Source organism: Lactuca virosa, chromosome 9 (assembly GCF_052849685.1).
Source record: "Lactuca virosa cultivar CGN04683 chromosome 9, Lactuca_virosa_CGN04683_v6, whole genome shotgun sequence".
NCBI lineage: Eukaryota > Viridiplantae > Streptophyta > Magnoliopsida > Asterales > Asteraceae > Lactuca > Lactuca virosa.
Genome location: NC_136434.1, coordinates 175,061,836 through 175,076,354, shown reverse-complemented (window position 1 = coordinate 175,076,354; position 14,519 = coordinate 175,061,836). Strand labels below are relative to the sequence as shown.

General features: G+C 35.4%; 1 protein-coding gene across 1 annotated transcript; it reads right to left on the bottom strand.

The window, feature by feature from the left end:
- Nucleotides 1–6,515: 6,515 nt before the first annotated feature.
- On the bottom strand, nt 6,516–8,040 carry LOC145136540 (1-aminocyclopropane-1-carboxylate oxidase 3). The gene is made up of 4 exons (XM_079070664.1): nt 7,866–8,040; nt 7,532–7,758; nt 7,116–7,449; nt 6,516–7,033 (listed from the first exon to the last, which is right to left on the bottom strand). Exons 1-4 carry the CDS (start codon nt 7,968–7,970, stop codon nt 6,743–6,745), a joined length of 957 nt encoding a protein of 318 aa, XP_078926790.1. The 5' UTR covers nt 7,971–8,040; the 3' UTR covers nt 6,516–6,742.
- Nucleotides 8,041–14,519: the final 6,479 nt, after the last annotated feature.

Below are 14,519 nucleotides of genomic sequence, written 5' to 3'. Positions count from 1 at the left end.
CGTATACACTTAGTAGTGATAGGTTGACTGCATTCGTCCCAAGCCTCTGTACTTGAACTATATCTGTTGCATGCGTGATATTCCCGAAGGGTCTGCTGGGAATACTTCGGAAAGGTTTCGGAGGACATAATACTCCTCCCATGAGTACTTCGAGGTTTCGCAACGAGGGATGACCCGGAGGTCCGTGTCGGATTTGTGTTTACGAGAGACGGGGGTTTCGATATTCAGCGGGTTAGGTGAAGGGTCTTTTCGTAGTCATTCCATTGGGAAGGTGAGGACTAAACCAATCCAAATCGAATGACGACCTCGAATATTTTTAGTAAGACATGTGTTAAGTTGTATTCGTACGAAATATTTTTTAGGGAGATAGGGCACCCTGTGCTTCTTGTTAGTACGATCTGTGTTGGTCGGTGTTATTATTACTGCAGATGATTCGCATTGCAGCATCTAGTACTGATAGTAAATGTATTCTGATAATTAGCGAGGATACTTCATATTATGATCCCTAACAGTATTCTCTATGATCGCTGGATGTATATAAGTGTTTTGATTTGATTGAACGAGAGAGTATTTTAACTACTCTTTAAAAGACGAAATTCTTAGCAAACATACCACATACATTACAAACGTATGGTACTTAAACGTTCTTGTTTTTGAAATATTCCCAAGAGTCCTAGTAAGGTTCCTTGTTGCTCCTGCTAGTTCGGTTGTCACACTCCTCCTGCTCCTCTGTCATTCCTCTCAGTTGGACAGTCTCTCTTGAAGTGTCCCGTTTCACCGTATAGGTGGCATACTGGACTTACGCTGGTATTAGTGATTGAAGCAATGAGCTGGACCTGAGTCCTGCAGAAGCGGGCAGTATGCATGTTCCTGTTGTAGTTTTTACAGTGCAACACTCGACAAAACCCATTGTGGTGGTAGCTACACTTGTTACACTTTGGAAGTGTTCCCATATATCGCCTGGCCGGTGCTTGAGTGGCAGATGTTGTGGCTAATGTCGAGGCATGAGTCGTGACTGCTGTTGTAATTGCAGGGGCAGCCACGGATTGTTGTCTTTTAGCACGTTTTTGAGATAGGTTGCACTTCTTTTTGTCCCAAAACTCTCGTTTCTTGCTCTTAGGTTTGTGGTATGAGGCGTCTTTGTTGGTAGACACCCGCTGGTGTTCTTGACTGTTAATGCGGTTAGTATTGCCGACACCGCCTTCGTCTGCGTTGGCGTTGTTAGCATTGAGTTGCGTCATGACGGCTGTCACGGCTGCCGTGACCGCAGATTGAAAAGTAGCAGAGTCTATCTGCAGGATTTGTGCCTTGCTAGTTGGCTGGTTACCTCCTTGTGAAGACATAACTCTGTTACATGGGGAGAAACGATTTCGTGAGTGGGGATGATTATCCCTAGTTATATCCTTACTATTTATATGCACATATATAAATTTCGCACTTTACTGAACTATTCTCGATGTTTCTGCTAACATTCTTGAGATGGAGTTATGGTAGTGGGTAGAAGTAGGTTTTGTACGACTGTTAAGTTTTGCCCATCCTAGGATTATCTTTGCCCAAACACACTTAGCTGAGGAGTTCTGATGGGATCCGATGCATTTGTGCTGGTATGATCGCACCCTATAGGCCCATGCAAAAGGCACCTTTCAACCATGACGTTTTAAAATGTGAGATGAAAATGAGTCTTGAATAAGGGTTTATACGTCGTGAGTTATCTAACTAAGTTTATCTTAGTTCTAATCGCATCGCATTCCGATTTTCATGGTGTTCTGAAAACAATTCATAATGAAAGTTTATATAGACACGAAACTTATGAACTTTTAGTAGTACTATCCCCAATGAAATGATACGCGTGCCCACTTTATTAGTATGATTCTAGTATATTTAGTTTTTAGAGAAAATTTTGTGCCTGATGCAGGTCTACACCACATCATTGCAAGGGAAAGTTTGTACTGCAAATAAATCCCTCGACTAGTGTAATCACTAAATCGCAGGGTCAAGCCTACACATGGAGGAGAGTACCATCAACGCATGCTCATAACCCAATCTACAAGGTCTTGTGAGTAGTATGAACTCTACTCATGACGATCCGTCCCTTATGGTGCTTGAAACGAAGTCGATGCGTCCTGTAGTTCTGCCAACCTACGCTCGGCTGCGACCACTCTCTCTTCGAGTGTCGAGTGTTTATCCTGAAACTCCTTTGCCTTTGCCCGAGCGGTGATAAGGTCCTTAATGAGCTGGTCTCTGAAATAGCAGTCTCCTTCTAAGTCTCGAGTTTGTGAGATGGTAGCGTCTGTAGCAGCGCGCAGCTCCCTAACTTGATGTTCGTGATCTGCTGGGTCATCACCGGGAGGGCTCTGTCAGCCAGTCCCCCCATGGTTGAGGTCATTACAACCTCATTGGTCTCCAAATGGCGATCGATGTCGCTGATGGCGACTCCACCCCTCGATCAATGTTGCCCAACGGGGCATAGGTCCGATGTAGTCGAAACGATTTGCGAGAACCCTGGCTATGTACGGAGAGTTGATGACTTCTGGCTCCACTTCCGACTCTTTTCTGAAACATCCACTATCTCCCCGGGTTCGGAAAGTAGGGGTCTCCTGGTAAGTAAAATCTTGCTATGATGTCCGTGCAAGAATAGGGGTGGGGTAAGACATATTATATAGTTGTATTCCTAGAAATACTTATAGGGGTTTTTTCCTCCTTAGTTACTTCTATAATGACATGGTGCATACCAATTACATATAACAAAAGATATGATAGACCTTCGAATACGTGATCATACTCCAAAACCACAACCAAACAAGGAACAGGAAGTAAAGCAATGATCACAGATTCTAAGTCTATGATATCTAAGTTATATATAACCTTAGCGTATTCACTTAGTGATTATAGATCTACTAGAAAGAATCTGTTTAGTTTTCACATAAGTTATAGTACCACAAAATACTCCTATAGTATTTTAAATGTTATGTTGGGTTCTTAACAATTTTCTTGTATGAGAAGTTTTTAGGCTTGTTGCTCACTACGACCATTCCCGGCATACGTTAGTCACACCTCAGATAAATATAGTTGATCAGGCTACATTCATCCCAAGTCTGATTACATATCCCAAGGTCTACTCGTAGTGTCCAACTCCTCATTTTACTTTTGTATTGACCTAGATATGACACTATACTCCATGTGTGCCTGTACTCATACTTTTTAACATGAAACTATTTCATTTCTAAAAGTATAGTTATTTGAAAATGTTTAAATCAGAGACTTTACTCCCAATGCATTTATAGTTTGTATATCTTATGTGGTTCGATATACTTAGTTCACTATAAACAATGCTCTGATACCAATCTGTCACACCCCCAAACCAAGGATGGCGGAAACGTTCGGGGGTGGCGGACTTCATGTATAGTATCACAACAACGAGTATAATAGTGCTCAAACTAAATACAACTATCATAAATATAATTGAAAGAGTTACACCATAGTATGAGTTTACATGTTTCAAAATCAATTACACTATGATGACAAAAATGAAATGTTTGACGATTCAACGTCCCATCCTCAAAAGCTGTTGATTTCCTGAGAATACAAGTAATTTCGAAAAAGTGTCAATAATTAAGTTGGTGAGTTCATAAGCTTTTGGATGTAGAGTTTGAAAACCTTTGTTTGTAATGGTAATGTATACTTCAAGAAAAATTCATTATTTTCCTTATAAAAAGTCATGCAGTCTTAAATCCCAAGACCGAGAGTATGTGTGTATTTTGTACTTATAACGTGTTTGTAATTGTAATGTGTACCTAAGAAACTCCAATATTTTCCTTATAAAAGTCCTGTAGTCTTAAATCCCAAGACTGAGAGTATGTGTGTATTTTGTACTTATAACGTGTTTGAAGTTTTAGATAGATAAAACCCCTTTTTAAAGTAGCATTTTCCCCGTAAACTTGAAACGTTGTTAACTCCCTATGTGAGTCGTTATAACCATACTATAACTAGAATGAACCTGCTACAACGTTTTTCAAACGTCAAGATCCTATGACTTTCACATACTTGAAGAGATTTGGGAGAGATTTCATATACTTGGAAAGATTTGGGAGAGATTTCACATACTTGGAAGATTTGGGAGAGATTTCACATGCTTGGAGAGATTTGGGAGAGATTTCACATACTTAGAGAGATTTGGGAGAGATTTCACATACTTGAAGAGATTTGGGAGAGATTTCACATACTTGGAGATATTTGGGAGAGATTTCACATACTTGGAGAGATTTGGGAGAGATTTCACATACTTGGAGAGATTTGGGAGATATTTCATATGCTTGGAGAGATTTGGGAGAGATTTCACATACTTGAAGAGATTTGGGAGAGATTTCACATACTTGGAGAGATTTGGGAGAGATTTCACATGCTTGGAGAGATTTGGGAGAGATTTCACATACTTGAAGAGATTTAGGAGAGAGATAGATACAATTGGAGAGATTGAGAGAGACTTTGTCGGTATCCTTTATTAATGTTTTTATTCGTAGTTCAAAGACCGTAGGCTTAGTTACATCCTATTTTGAGTGTCATACACCCCCGAAGGGCACGTGATACTGTTTTATAAAGTTGTTACTTCCCTCCTTCTGATTAGGGTTTAGAATTTTGAACATTTGAATCTTTCGAGTGTTACTTTGCATTTAAGGTTTAGAGTCATACATTAGTAACCATAAAGAAATCCCTAGTCATATTAGTACTAGTCGCGTTGACCAGTTTCACTTGTTGACTTTCTTTGACTTTGACCTGACCAGAAAGTGACGGTTGTCACAGTTATTCATGCTTTGAAGCCTTTGGTTGGTCTTGTGAGGAGGTTTGTTGGAGTTTGAACAATTCTAGAATCCTTGATTGATTTCTAAGTGATTTATGGACCTTTTTCTATGATAAAGTTAGGAGCTTGACACTCATTTCCAACCATCCATGCTCATTCGGTCTTTTTGGTCATTTAGAGTGTTGGGGTTTTAGATCATAGTTGATTGGACTTGGGAAATTGACAAACTTGTAAATGTTATCCATGCAAAGATCTAGAAGAATCAAATCTTAACTTTTAAGCTCTGTACATTAAGGATTAAGAGCTTAATAATTAAATTGTTGGGACTTGAATCGTGGTGCAGTTCCTTGGGAGTGGCAGCGCGGGTCGTGAAGGCTAATCGTGACTCTTTTAACGTCTAGTGATCGTAGAGCGGTCTACGAGTTGGCCGTGACACGATGGTCACTGACCATTAACCATTGACTTTTTTGATCAGTTTGACTTTCGGTCAAATGAGAGGTTTTGAGATGTAGACTAAGGATTAACCTATGTTTGGTTTACGTGGTTCGTGTAGCTGATTCTTTGAGAGTTCGAGTAGTTAGGATTCAACTCTTTGACTCTTGGTGAGTCTTCTCATTATATTACTTATGCCATGAATACATCCTATGTGTGTTAGATGCTTGTGTAGTACTACAATAGGATTATATGCTTAGTTAGACTAGTAGGGCTTGATTGAGTACATGTACGTTTACATACTTCGTTGGGTTGATAATAAGACCTACATGGAGTTGTGAGCTAGACAGACCCATACGGATAATAGCAAGACCGGAATGGAGTCGTGAGCTAAATTAGCCTGCATGGATGATAGGAGGAACGACACGAAGTCGTCAGCGAACAGTCCAGATGGATGACAATGAAATCCCATAGGCTCGTTATTGATATGTATAGTTGTTATTGTGTGTATGTGATATTTTGGGGAACTCACTAAATTTCATGTTTAGAGTTTAAGTTTAAATGTTTCAGGTTATTTTGGTAGCATGAGGAAGGGTGCGACTTGATTTCATTACATCCATGGTCATGATTTTGAAACTCTATGCACTTTATGATTTTACCATCTTTATTACTCTCATATGTAGTTTTTTGATTTTTCAAAGTAAACAATGGTTATTTATCTATCTAGAGAACGAAATTGGGATAATTATTTTTAATTTAAATACGTCAAATTTTAGTGAAAAATATAAAATACATCGTTATAAAAGGTGAATGATTGAGTATGGATAGCTATTTTACTATCATAGAAGATTACGTATTATGTCTAATTCTAAACAACTAACCTTTAAAACTTTGATTCCTAATATAATTATATGCAATATATTTAATATATATATATATATATATATATATATATATATATATATATATATATATATATATATATATATATATATATATTAAAACATTTATATATATTATTTATATTATTGGTTCGGTTTGGTTTTAGATGAAAACCATAATCGGACCATATACATTTACTTAATTAAAATTAAAAACCACATCATCTATTTTAGTAATAATTCGGTTAAAATAATTTAGTTATATCAGTTAATTTGACATTGATTTGGTTTTTCGGTTCACCCTATATTTGAAATATGAAAAACAACAACAATTACAAAACAAATTAAGACAACTTAAGAATACAAATATGAGAGTCTGATATTAAGAAATTTGAGATCCAAGATCACAAAACGGTCAAACTATATCAAACAAACTTACCTATATTTACACACAAATGGTAAAAAAAATAGCCAAAAATGACCTTATATAAAAGTTAAGAATAAAAATTTCAAAAAATAATAAAAAAAACAAAAATAAAACGGCCCTATAACCGGATCTCAATAACCGGCGGGCACTCAACCCGATCTGAGCCCAAATTTCTATTTTTCAAAGTTCAAACCATAACATCTTCTAAGCTGTCGCAACAGGATCCAAACTCACATTAGCTTCAACACCTTTCATAGCTTCAAACCTTGGCTCCTTCGCCTGAAACTTCAATTTTGCATACAGTTTCATGTAATCATCAAACACAAACTTCGGGTACGATTGTTCTTTCTCGGTGGCCTCCGTCAACAACGCCGGCGCCGGAAAAATCACAGCATCATTCCCGGGATTATAAAAAGATGCTATCGACATTCTTGTTCCATCTGTTTGAGCAATAACTCGGTGCATCACACTCTTATACTTTCCATTAGTAATCACCTGCAATTCCATAAACAGTCATACATAATCAGTTACTCATCCGACATGAATTTAATTAGAACCAAAAATGGTTTTAAGTTACCTCAATTTGGTCACCAAGATTGATGACGATGGAGTGACGCATGGGTGGAACATCGATCCATTCACCGTCTTTGAGAAGCTGAAGACCGCTGACTTTATCGTCTTGGAAGAGTAAAATGATACCGCCGGCGTCGGTGTGTGCTCGGAGACCCTTTATCAAGTCCGGCGTCGGGCATGGAGGATAATTACTAACTTTCGTTCCAAAATTTGGACCTTTTGATCCATAAAACGCTTTCTTTAAGTAACCTTTTTCCAATCCAAGATTCTCACACAACAAATCCAAAAGCTCTTCTGCTAATTTCTCTAGTTTGCCAGCAAAATCCTTCATTAGATTCCTGCATAAACGAGAATCATCCAGATAATGATTATATGTTAATATATTGGTGTATATATTTAATATATTTTTCTTTCTTTTACCTGTATTCGTCTTCAAGATCAGGGACTTCTGATATGTTTGAAGTCGGAAGATGACGTAAGAAGAAAGTGCTCTCCCAATCTATGTCGGTAACTTCTGCCTTCAGACCTTCTAATGCTTTAGCTGCCACCATATCTTTAAACCTCTGCTCCATACATTTCTTGTAATGCTCCTTCGTCATTTTCTCAACTTTGTCCAATAATTCATGAGAAATCCCATGGTTCAGCAACTAAACAGCCATAAAATACATTAACTGTTAAAACTGAAGTCCTTTTTTAATCAAATCACATGATTCGAATGCATTACATAGATGTTTACCAATTAGCATAAACATACCTCAAAGAATCCCCAGTTTTCACAAGCATCCTTGATCAACTCCATTGTAGCACTTCTCTCTTCACCATTCAGTTTCTCCATGTTAATCAAGGGGAAGTTTGCCATCTTTTCTTTAAGAATCTTTACCTATGTGTTTCTATGTCTGTGAAATTGTTTTTGATGTTGAATGCAAAGGTTAATGTTCTCGATTTATAGGAGATCGAAGGCACTAAAGACAAAATGAACATGTAGCAGGAAACTTCGTGTCACTTTTTAGGTAATAAAAGTATAAACATGACCCATCTGACGTCTAAATTTTATTTTATTTTTTACCATATTTGTGCTAATTGAAGTTTTATAGAGAAGTTTAGAATCCATGCATGTGGATATTGAAAAGTAGCCAATACACCCGAAGTCAAAATGTGGTCTTTAGTATTCTTATTTTTCAAGTCTGGGTAGGAATATTATAGGACCCACATTGGCAGCTAGATAGTAAATTAACTAATTAAGGGTGTATGAAGGACCCACTTTGCAGCTATATAGTAAATTAAGGCTGCTAGACATAATTTTTGATATGGATTGCTAGAAAAATGATAGAAGAAATTGCCTTCTTGCTGCTAGTATATATACGGTTAGGTTTGTGATGGCTATTATGTCATTTTAGTGTACCTGCCGACTGATCTTCCACAAAGGAGAAAAGGATGCCATTGAACATACAAACAAAATAATTAATTGTAATATTTATAGGGAGCAAGATAATAACCCTTCATATAATAAGAATGAGTGCGGTGATGATGAACAATATGAGAATGACGTTTCTTTAGTTTATGAACGTGACGTTGACTTAAGATGTTCCATGAAAAAAGTAGCAAATGATCCTTTTTTTAATTTAACATGTTATGTAATGGAAAAACTTGGGAACTTAGTTAAGGTGAAAACCAAAAGGGTTTTGGCCTATCGGTATCAGAAGTTGACGGATAGTTGCTTCTCATCCACATCATGCTGTCCAGCTTCACATCTCCAGACGTCGCCCATCTTTATTAGGTATGTTCGTCAGTTTTTCCCTTTTTCTCTTGGTTTGTTGCTGAAATTGATGACGAAGTCGCAATGCTCTCACTCAAATACGATGAAATAAGTGATTTCTTGCTAAATTGATTATGAAATTGGGCTATTATTTGCTGATAATTGTTGAAAATATTGAATAGAATGGTGTTCGGATTTTAATGAATCCGTGATGAAAAAATTATTTGATGAAATTTGTAGGTTTCTATTTCAGCCAGGAACAATTGAGTTCAAGTAATGATAGATCAAAATTATGAAGATCACTCTGTAAGCAACAAGTCAAACCTTTTTTTTCAATATTTTGCATTGAGTTCAAGCATTTTATGCTTTCATACTTATTTTGTTTTTGGACAATACCAATTATGTACTTATTAGAAAAAATTGCTCCTAGTAGTTATTGTTTAAATTTTACGGCTATCAAACTTTTTCTTTATGACTTTTGTTGTCAAACGTTTTTTGCTTGAAGTAGTGAACCAGTTGCAGTCTGCTAAAGAATCACTTAAATGGGTCACTAACTACCTCGTTAATGATAATCCTACACCTAAGGAGCTTTATGTCCAGGTAAACTCCATAATTATGTTAACCATACCACTTGTTATGACTTTTTTTTTTTCTATTTCAACTATTTTGGATCCCTTTCGTTGCGAATGGAATGGAACTACTGATAAATGAAATGGATATGGTAATGAAGTAAACAAAGATAATGGAGTGCGTATTTTGATGGTTTTTGATACAAAATATAAATGTGTTTTTCATAAAAACTGCAACAAAAGTCTTATAAAAATAAAAAGTTTATTTTTAAGTTTATAACAATATCAAACCATCAATGATATATTTATAGAGGTTTGAATGATATTAAAAACAACCAAAGAGTGCTTTAAAATGACAACCTTTGAAGCCTTTGAACCCAGTTGGTTTTGGGGTGTTGATGAAGATAACAAAAATTCAATAACAAAATTTCTCTATCTGTATCCACCGTCAAGAGTAAGGCACTTGCAATGTTAGTTCCATCTTGTATTCTTCAGTGTCTTAATCCTTTAAGCACTTAACTCAAATAAGTGTTAAAGGAGGCAACTCAAGGAAGCCTTAATTCTTCACTTTATTTCAAAAGTCATGGAGAGAGGATGGGGAGAATAGGTTACGACCATAAAGAAGAAAATGAAGAGAATTCACCAAAAACTAGCAACCTTTGCAACCCCTTACTCTCCTTTATATACTACCATGCAAAGTAAAGCCTACACATTTATTTAATATAAAGCATTGGCTACTAAAGCAAGCATGGGTAACAAGAGGAGGGAGGTTGACAAGCAACCTCCTATCCCTCTAAATTTTCGGCCATACCTTTGTAAAAGAGAAGGGTTCTTTAAATTTTATAAATTCAAAGTTTATAAAATATAAACTTTATCTTTAGGTAAAAGACAAAAGGATCCAACTAGTCCAAAAGGTTGTGTATGACTTATAAATTCATACTATACGGAATAATACTTGGTTATACTCTCTTATAATTATTATTTTCACAAAACAATAATTATTCCTAAATTAAATACAAGAATTGATATTATTAATTAATAATCATATTCATAATAAATATACAAAATGTACCAACTTGATAAAGGTGTGACCCTATAGGATCATAGATTATTAACAATGTCGCTCAATAATGATTCTTGGGCATATAGGTTCAACAATCTCCCACTTGAACAAGATTCATTACAGACTGACATAGATAGTAGTTGGCGTCTAGCAACAGGCTACTGCCCCTAACAATATATGAAGAGTGTCATCTCATCAACAGCCAATTCTAGGAGCTCTAATCAATAATTGTTACTAAAGGTGTGGTATCAGGGTTTCCTTTGTCTCAAACATCATGTTGAACATGAGATGTGGATCGCCATCAATCTCATGTAGTGTTCAACTTTTAGTAAGGTCTTAGATGTCTAACTCTCAATAAATAAGTGGAAAAAATCCCATCTTGACTACCTACGCTCATCAATGTAGTTCATGTCATACGAAACGATGGCCTTTATGACTGTCTTTTATGGAACAACGTTAAACCATGTCAAATCACAACAATTCCTACACTTCAAGTCCCAAATATGTATCTCAGGTCTAAGAATAGAAAGATACAACCTTGATCAAAAAATCACTCATGACTATGATCCATAAAGTGATTTTGATACGGTCTAGGTCCAATATTTATTTAATCAAGTACCTACGAAGTTAGTAGCATCTCTTGTTATTCTTATCTCCGTGATAATCAACCAATCCACTCATATTAATCTTACCTCATAGATGCTCCCACAACTATAAACGACTATGGACATTTAGAACAACCTAGTTATACAAGGATTTAAACATGCTAATATAGAATACAATAATTATTTAATGAAAGAATCATATCTAATATATCAACTCATTACAATATATGTTGCTTGCACTATTCCAAAATCCAAATACAAAACTTCAATCAAATATATCTACTTAGGACAACAAGGTCCTATAACACCAACTTGACTTTCATGCTTCAGCTAATGAAAGAACGCATTTAAGTAGATTCGACAAACTTGATTTATATAAATTTTGTGAATACAAACATTTTCAGTTATATATATATATATATATATATATATATATATATATATATATATATATAAGTAATAAGAATGTATTAGATGCTTAATATGACTTAGATACCAATAATTGTGTAATAGGATTACTCATAGTCATAATGAACTATTCATTAACCATCTTTGTATGTGGTTCTCTAAACAACAATGTACTCTAACTTTGATGTGCAATTGTAATTAAATTCTACATGGAACCACTATCCATGTCACTTTCTCTTGGACATGTCCCGATTATGATTGAGAGTCTTCTCAGCTTATTTGGAAGTTCAACATATGTGTAAAAGCTTAAACATAGATTTCTTTCAAATACTCCACAGATTAGGAATATTTCTTTAGTTCTCGCGAATACTTTAGAATGTTCCTTTAAGTCACACTATGAATTATTCTCGGATTATACTTGTATCATTCCACATGCTCTAAGCATACGACTAATATGGGCTTCATGCATAATCATGACATATATGATTAATCCAATTGTAGCAACATATGGCATACAATCATATTATCTACTCTAAAACATTGTACTACGATTTTGAGGAGTGCTCAAAATCATGTCATGTGGTGTTTGACAAGACAAAATCTCTCATAGTCTTTCTCTTAAGCTCTTTAAGATCCTTGACAATCAATGTAATTTCACTTTATCCTTTAAGTTGCCATGATCTATATATATATATATATATATATATATATATATATATATATATATATATATATATATATATATATATATATATATATATATAGATCATTATTCCAAGAATTAGCATGTCAATCACATATAAGACTAGGAATGTTATTGCGCTCCCACTAGCTTTATAGAAACACATGAGTCATATTGATTTATAATTAAATCACACTATGTGATTATCCTATAAGAAAGAAGATTCTTACTTTGAGATGTTAGCTTAAATCTTGGAAATATTTTCTTTCATGTATGTTTTCTCTTTTAAAAACTGACTTACTCTTTATATTCTCAATATATCAAGGAAGATTAATCAAGCCTGTACTAGATAATCACACATGAATGCATCTCTATGTGTTTCATTAGTTTCTGATCAACTATTGAGCAGATTCAACAACTGTTGAAATTTGTTAGTTCCAAACTATGATGCATTTAGTTTATGGTTCTTTAGCTCTTAAAGTTCCATATAGCTCCCACTTAGAACAAGAACTTTCAAAGCACTTGTCATCTGGAATGACAATTAGTGGGATTAGTAGAAACTTCATCCTAGCAATCATTTAGGATAATCCACATCAATGCAGTTAGTAAATGCTAGAGTGGTTAGGCTTATTGTCTAACACAAGCTCCATAACTCTATACCTTTAGATAAGGATAAATCATTACATCCTTAGTGTTGGGTTTTATACAAAAGAACATCCTATGTGCTCATGCAAACCCTAAACCTTGGATCTAAGTTAATCTATTGTACATGCAATTCATCCAAGACTTAAGAACCCTAGATCTAGCATACATATTTCGAAAAATATCATATAAAATCAGATCTAGATGATTACCTCTTCAATAATGGCTTGAATCTTCTTGTCTTGGAGCTTAGAGTCACAAATGTCACTCCTCTAATGGCTTACAAACACCACACAAGCAATAGGATGATATTGGATAGAGAGAGGAGAGGCACAATTTCGGCTATGAACTCTTCTAGGGTTTCAAGTGGCCGAAAACTGATGCCCTAGGGTTTCTATTTATACTTGTGCTGCTAGGGTTTCACTCAAAACCCTAATGGACATCTTAGGCCTTAAGCAGTCCAAGGAACCTTCTGGAATAGGGCCCTTATGGCCGAAACTAAGATGGACACATCCCTAATTTCGTCCATGCCTAGTCCATAAGGCTTCTCAGCCCAATATTCAACTATCACACATTTGACAGTTTAAGTCCCCTTTATTTAATTAATGTCTTTTAGCCACAAAATTAATTCTTAATTAATTCTTGTCTAATATTAATTAAACAATATGATTTCTCCTTTAATATATTATTCATATAATATATTAATAAACCATAATAACCTCTCTTTTCATAAATCATCATATCTAGTTGCTTTGGTGAAGGCAACCCAAAAGGACCATGCACAACCGGGTCAAGTACTTACCAAATATAGTTACGGGCTTAGACACTAATCCAACAGTCTCCCACTTGGATAAGTCTAGTAACTATAAATGTAAGCACAATTCGATTAGCAATCGTAGCTCTCAAAGACGTTGTCGAACTCTAATCATATCAATAACCTGTCCTTTAGATAAGGGATCGTATAGTCCTCCGTTCTAGATATCGTGCGGACAAATACATGGAACATAGTCACACTTATTGTCCAGCAATTTGTTTCTCGATCTCTGATTCGTCTAACATAGAACTTAATTAAACACATCAATTCAGTCCTGACCGGGCCCGACACATAAGTCAAACTAAATCATCGAGGGGCCCAGATATTGCTTTTACCCTCTTAGGATAAAAGGAACAGATAAACTTCAACTTATATGCATTTACCATTCACTCATCAAATCATGCACAACAATGTGTTTTATAGCATCAAGTTACTGATGCGTTTACGCATTGTCAATGCACAACCAATTTTCAAACAATAAACCATATATCTAGGTTTTAAGACCATATGATATTATCGTCTTGCGATCACTCGTGATAAATTCCATGAAGTGATTCCAGAAAGCGCGGGTTTAATCCAATGCTCAAATCTTATTCATAAGCACTCATGAACGTTGCAGCAAACCTTTGCTATGTCTAATACACTTTAGACAATCTACACACCAATTCATGACAATCTTCTTTCATACCTACTCCCAAAGTATGAGCGACTGTGGAACGTTTGAATAATCTTATTATTCAGGAAGTCAAAACATGCAAAATGAAACAATAGATAAACAATTAACATAAGGCAGTAACTTTACTTATAAATAATACTCTTTTATTTAATCATCAAATGTCAATTCAATTTATCTATTACACGTTTCTAAA